This window comes from Nicotiana sylvestris, chromosome 11, assembly GCF_000393655.2.
Source record: "Nicotiana sylvestris chromosome 11, ASM39365v2, whole genome shotgun sequence".
In the NCBI taxonomy this organism is placed as follows: domain Eukaryota; kingdom Viridiplantae; phylum Streptophyta; class Magnoliopsida; order Solanales; family Solanaceae; genus Nicotiana; species Nicotiana sylvestris.
Genome location: NC_091067.1, coordinates 105,839,532 through 105,846,426, shown reverse-complemented (window position 1 = coordinate 105,846,426; position 6,895 = coordinate 105,839,532). Strand labels below are relative to the sequence as shown.

Here is a 6,895-nt window from a genome sequence, read left to right as displayed (position 1 = left end):
CGCTCAAATCGGCCTCCAAATGTCCCGAATCTGGTCACAATTAACTCGATTCAGTCAATACCATTTATAGGAATTAATTCCCTATTAAATTCTACATTTTCCATTAAAAATCCGAAATTGCACTAAAATTCGTCTGTGGGGCCCACGTCTCGGAAACCGACAAAAATTACGGAATATGAACTCCCATCCAACCACGAGTCCAACCATACAAATTTTACCAAAATCCGACAACAATTCGGCCTCCAAATCATTAAATCTCATTTTCAAATCCCTAGACCCAAATTCTTGATTTACACCTCAAAAATATGTAATCTAGCCGGGATATTCAATAATAATTCTATTGTATTGACTAACAATGATCACAAGGGATTTACCTCAAGAATTCCCGTGATTTCTCGCTCAAAATTGCCGAAATTCGAGCTTTGAAGTCAAAAAAATGACCCAAAACCCGGACTGCTGGACTTAATCTGTCCAGAAATTTCGGGTACTGTTCACCCGTGTACTTTTCACGGGGTACTGTTGACGGTACTGTTCACAGACACTATTCACATGCTGTAGAAAAAATCAGCAACTGTCCAAAGAGAAAATTTAGCATTTTTTTTTATCTGTTAACCTTCCGAAATCCACCCAAGACCCTCAGGACTTCAACAAAATGCATCAATCAGTCCTAAAATATGACACGAACTTAGTCAAAACCTCAAATCACATCGAATAATGCTAAAATCGTGAATCACACCCCAATTCAAGCCTAATGAAAAAGAACGTCCAACTTCTATATTCGATGCAAAAACCTATCAAATTAAGTCTGGTTGACTTCAAATTTTGCACACAAGTCATAAATGATATAACGAAGCTATAAAAATTTTCAGAACTTGATTCCGACCCCGATATCAAAAAGTCAACCCCCCGGTCAAACTTCCAAACTTAAATTTCTTATTTTCGCCATTTCAAGCCTATTTTAGCTACGGACCTCGTAATAAATATCCGGACACACTCCTAAGCTCGAAATCACCATACGGAGCTATTGGTATCATCAAAAGTCCATTCCGGGGTCATTTATACATATTTCACTTTCCGGTCCATTTATTCAACTTAAGTTTCCAAAACATAGATTGTTCTTTCAATTAAATTTTGAATCATCTGAAAACAAAACTTGACCACTCTCGCAAGTCATAATACACAAAAAGATGCTATTCAAGACTTCGAATAGCTGAACGGGATGAAAACTGCTTAAAACGACAGGTCGGGTCGTTACATTATAACTTTCATAAGTAGAAAGTGAAGATCTTAGTTGTTTGTGCATGCTAGGGGCAGATTTAGAGGGGCGGAAGGGTGTTCACCCGAACCCCCTTCGTCAAAAAATTATTCCGTACATATAAGATAAAATTTGTTTTTTATCTCTATATATTATGTTTTGAATCCCCTTGATAAAGCTCAAAATCATAGTTTAGTGGTCAAGAGGGTTCAAAACCTTTATAAGGTCATTGATTCTATTCCCACTAGCTATAACCTGCTTAACTTTTTTCTTTTATGAACCCTCTTAGCGGTAAACCTTATTTCTTGCGTGGTTGTGCTTGCTCATAAAGTATTCTAATTATATTCCAAGGTATTTCCCACAAAAAAATAATCTGTGTCGAACACTTTTATTATAACTCTAATTCTATGCAATAAGGTTTTCCTCCCACCCATGCAAATTAAAGTAAATGGACACTATCATATCAATTGCATACAATTGATTTGTTAAGATATTTGCAAGTTATCTGTAATTTTAAACACATGTAAGCAGTTGGACTCTATAAACAATTCTAAGTATTGCAATTTTATACTTCAGATCCCGAGCACGCTGTTCTATTTTGTGATTGAAAAGCGCGTATGCATTATTGGACTAATCATTTAATTTAAATTTTAAAAGAAATGGTTGCTTCTCTTGTCGTATAATCAACTCTTTCAAACTTCATATAATTCAAGGTATCCAATCTCAACACCTACAGAAGTAGTTGGACTCAATAATTAGTTCGATATATACTTCAAATATTGCTATAATTTATTATTAGTAGTCTACATGCAATTATATATGAATGTTAGCTAGTTTTAACCCCCACACCCAAAAAAAGGGATGTAAATTTACATAACAATTCCCAATCGATTGCAAGTATGGAAACATGATCTGTCAAAATAGGAATTTGGTTACTTTCATACGTCATACGCCCGTCCAATCATCTGAACAAAAACTTTTTGCTAGGCCATAAATTGTAGAATTTCAAAAGGGATTTTTACCCGTCTATGTTACATTATAAACTTATTTACCCCTTATATAATGGTTATTACTTAATTACATTAGCATATATTTATTATTTATATACAAAATCATATATTAGATTCCAATCTTACCTATTTTAGGCTTTATTCTTCTTTATTTTTCTTCTCCGCATAAATATTTCTCTCTTTGTTCCTCTTTGATTCGGCTTTGCAGAGGACGATGCTCGGAGCTTTGAAGAATGGTGGAAAAAATAATTCAACTGGTTAAAAGCCATAGCAAATACTACTAAAAAGGGAAAAATTGACCGCCAAAACCGACCGATGTTGGTCGGTAATTGGCAAAAATCGACCGAAAACGGCACGATTCGTGGCGGTCGGTGATTGTAAGGTCAGTAGAGCTAACCGAACGACTTTGGTCGGTATTTTTTGATCGATTTCGGTCAACTAAATTTCAAAAAAAAAAGAAAGAAAAAACTGCTGAAAAAATCAATTGAAGTCGGTCGGTATTTTAATTATATAATTAAAAAATGCACCATCTGGGAATCGTCCCGGGGTCTGTACTGTGGCAGGATATTATTCTACCACAAGACCATTAGTGCATTTTGTTTTAAGACTATCTTTTATTTCATTTATACTCTTTAATTGCATTTTCGCGCGAAAATAACCGACCGATGTCGATCGATTTTATTAAAGAATAAAATTGCCGACCGAATTCGACTGGCTATTTAAAATGACCGGCGGAATTAACCTACGGATTTCAGTTGATTTTTTTAACATTAATTTTAATTTATTTAAATGAAAAACCGACCAAAGTTGATATGTTTCTTGAAAAATAAATTTTGCGGGGGCGCAAAAATAGTTTTTCGCATTTTTGCACCAAAGAAAATCGATCAAAGTTGGTCGATTTCTTCAAAAAAAATTTTAAAAAAAATATTTTGAAAAATCGACCAACTTCGGTCGGCTTTTTGGACCGACCGAATCGGTTTTTACCTAATTTCTAATAGTGATGCATACTTGAAGCACCAATATAAATGGGCTACCATAACATTTTTAAATGAATAAACAAGAAATTGTTGACGAGAGTGGTGTTTAGAATTAAACTGAATCTAATTGACAGTGTAATTGAAACTAAACAGAAGTTGGTAATGTATACATGAGCTTAGAAGCTTTGAAATCGAAAATCGAAATTTGTAAAATTATTTTTCATTTGATTGGGTGTTGTTGAAAATTATTGGGATTATCCTTTGGAGTTTATATCTCAATATTTAAGAGAATTTGGTAAAGATTCAAGGCTGTTTTGGTTGGAATTTCATATTGAAACTCGAAACAACAACAACAACAACCCAGTAAAATCTCACAAGTGGGGTCTGGGGAGGGTAGTGTGTACGCAGACCTTACCCCTACCCCGAAGGGGTAGAGAGGTTATTTCAGAAAGACCCTCGGCTCAAAATAATGAAAAAACAAAAGGAGAGAATATTAGATTCACCATGAAGATCATAGGGAAAAAGGAACATAAAATGCAGAAGAAAAATGCAAAGCAAAAACGATGGCTAGTAAATGGATCCTGCGTCGAAAATAGAAAATAGTAAGACACGACATTTCCCCTAGCTATCTTAGAAAAAACTCCACCGAACTAGGCTCACAAAGGTATAAAGTAACGCAAGACTCAACTACCTCCTAGCCTACAATAGTAATACTCGACCTCTACAACTTCCTATCAAGTGTCATGTCCTCGAAAATCTGAAGCCTCGCCATATCCTGCATGATCACCTCTCCCCAATACTTCTTAGTCCGCCCTCTACCTCTTCTCGTGCCTTCCATGACCAACCACTCACACCTCCTTACTGGAGCATCTGGGCTTCTCCTCTGTACATGCCCGAACCATCTGAGCTTCGCTTCCCGCATCTTGTCATCAATAAGAGCCACGCGCACCTTCTCCCGAATGTCATAATTCCTAATCTTATCCATCCTAGTGTGCCCACACATCCACCTCAACATCCTCATTTCTGCTACTTTCATATTTTGGATATGTGAGTTCTTAACAGGCCAACACCCAGCCTCATACATCATGGCTGGTCTAACCACCGCTTTATAGAACTTACCTTTGAGTATCGTTGGCACTCCCTTGTCACACAAGACTCTATATGCCACCCTCCACTTCATCCATCCTACATCAATACGGTGTGTGATATCCTCGTCGATCTCCCCTTCCCCGTGGATAACCGAATCAAGGTACTTAAAGCTGCCTCTACTTGGGATAACCTGTGACTCAAGCCTCACATCCACGTCCACTTCCCCCGGCCCAGCGCTGAACTTACAGTCGAGGTATTCCGTCTTCGTTCTGCTTAGATTGAATCCTTTAGACTCAAGAGTCTGTCTCCAAACTTCCAATATCTCGTTAACACCGGCTCGTAATTCATCAATCAGAACTATGTTATCAGCGAATAGCATGCACCATGGAACCTCCCTTTGAATATGGTTTGATATCGCATCCATCACCAGGGCGAATAAGAACGGACTGAGCGCAGAGCCTTGGTGTAATCCCATTTCAACCGGAAAAGGCTCAAAGTCCCCTCCAACTGTCCTAACCCGAGTCTTAGCCCCATCATACATGTCCTTAATTGCCATAACATAAGGAACAAACATACATTTTGCCTCCAAACATCTCCAGAGAACTTCTCTAGGAACCTTGTCATACGCTTTTTCTAGGTCAATAAACACCATGTGAAAATCCTTCTTTCTCTCTCTGTACAGTTCCACCAACCTCCTAACAAGGTGTATAGCTTCTATGGTAGAACGACCCGGCATGAACCTGAACTGGTTGTCAGATACAGACACTGTCATCCTCATTCTCGCTTCAATCACCCTCTCCCATACTTTCATGGTATGACTCAGTAATTTGATATCCCTATAATTGTTACAACTCTGGATATCACCTTTGTTCTTATACAATGGAACCACCATACTCCACCTCCACTCATCCGGCATCCTCCTCGCCTTAAAAATAATATTAAACAACCCGGTCAACCACTCCACACCTACTCTCCCTACATACATCCAAAATTCCACCGGAATCTCGTCTAGCCCGGTCGCTCTGCCCCTACTCATCTTATGCATAGCCCCCATGACCTCCTCGGCCTCGATACACCTGCAGTGCCCGGAGTCACGGTGACTCTCGGAATGTTCCAATTCACCTAGTACAATATCATGATCCCCTTTTTCATTCAGAAGTTTATGAAAGTAAGTCTGCCATCTCCTCTTAATCTGGGCATCTTCCACCACTACTCTTACCATCTTCATCCTTAATGTATCTCACTTGGTCCAACTCTTAACTTGGCCAACCGGAATAACTTATTCTCCCTGCCTTTTTCCCCCAGTTCCTCGTACATACGACCATACGCCGCATTCTTAGCCTCCGTGACCGATAATTAGCTTCCTTCCTAGCTACCTTATATCTCTCTATGCACGCTCGCCTCTCCTCCTCACCTCTGCTCTCCACTAACTTCAGGTATGCTGCCTTTTTTGCTTCCACTTTGCCTTGGACCACTTCATTCCACCCCCAATCTCCTTTATTCCCACCAGAGACACCGGTTGAGACCCCTAGCACCTCTCTCGCAGATTCCCTTATACAGTCTGCTGTCGCTGACCACATAGTGTTCGCGTCCCCACTACTCCTCAAAGCTCCCAGAGCCGACAACCGACACTCCAACTCTTGAGCTTTATCCTTAGTCAAGGCTCCCCACCTGATTCTTGGTTTTCCCCGAGCAGAACTTTTCCTCCTCTTAAACCTAATACCAACATCTAGCACCAACAGTCTATGCTGTGTCACGAGTGTCTCACTCGAAATCACCTTACAGTCCTTGCACAACCCGCTGTCACACCTCCAGAGGAGGAGATAGTCAATCTGAGTCTTCGCTACCGCATTTTGAAAAGTAACCAAATGCACTTTCCTCTTCGAAAAGTTAGAGTTTGCAATCACCAACCCAAAAGCCTTAGCGAAGTCCAACAGCGAGGTACCTCCTCCGTTCCTCTCCCCAAAACCAAAGCCTCCATGTACCTCACCATAGCCACCTGCGGTCGCCCCAATGTGACCATTGAAATCTCCTCCTATGAACAAATTCCCAGCAGGCGAAACCTGGTGCACAATCTCATCTAACCCCTCCCAGAAGTGTCGTTTAGCCTCCTCATCTAGGCCCGCATGCAGCCCATAGGCGCTAACGACATTCAGGGTGTGCTCTCCAACCACCAACTTAATAACCAACAATCTATCATTCACTCATCTAACCTCAACCACAGACTCTCTGAGTTCCCTATCCACCAAGATACCTACTCCATTCTTACCTCTTTGGACTCCTGAGTACCAAAGTTTATACCCGTCCACATCCTTCGCCCTCGACCTTACTCACCTAGTCTCCTGGACACACGCTATATTGACCCTCCTCTTCTGAAGAATCTTCACCAACTCTATAGACTTACTTGTCAATGTACTTACGTTCCATGACCCGATTCTTAACCTATAGGCACCCCTGTTTCCTTTACCTCCCTTGCCTCCCGACCTACCCCTTAACCCCTGCCCTACCTCCCACCCCGCCCCCTGCTCCCCCCGAAGACATGAACTCATTCGACCATCCCAGAC

The 6,895-nt window shown here is 40.4% G+C and overlaps 1 protein-coding gene across 1 annotated transcript; it reads right to left on the bottom strand.

Moving 5' to 3' along the window:
- Window positions 1-5,587: 5,587 nt before the first annotated feature.
- Window positions 5,588-6,642, bottom strand: LOC138881437 (uncharacterized). The gene is made up of 2 exons (XM_070161662.1): window positions 6,601-6,642; window positions 5,588-6,508 (listed from the first exon to the last, which is right to left on the bottom strand). Exons 1-2 carry the CDS (start codon window positions 6,640-6,642, stop codon window positions 5,588-5,590), a joined length of 963 nt encoding a protein of 320 aa, XP_070017763.1.
- Window positions 6,643-6,895: the final 253 nt, after the last annotated feature.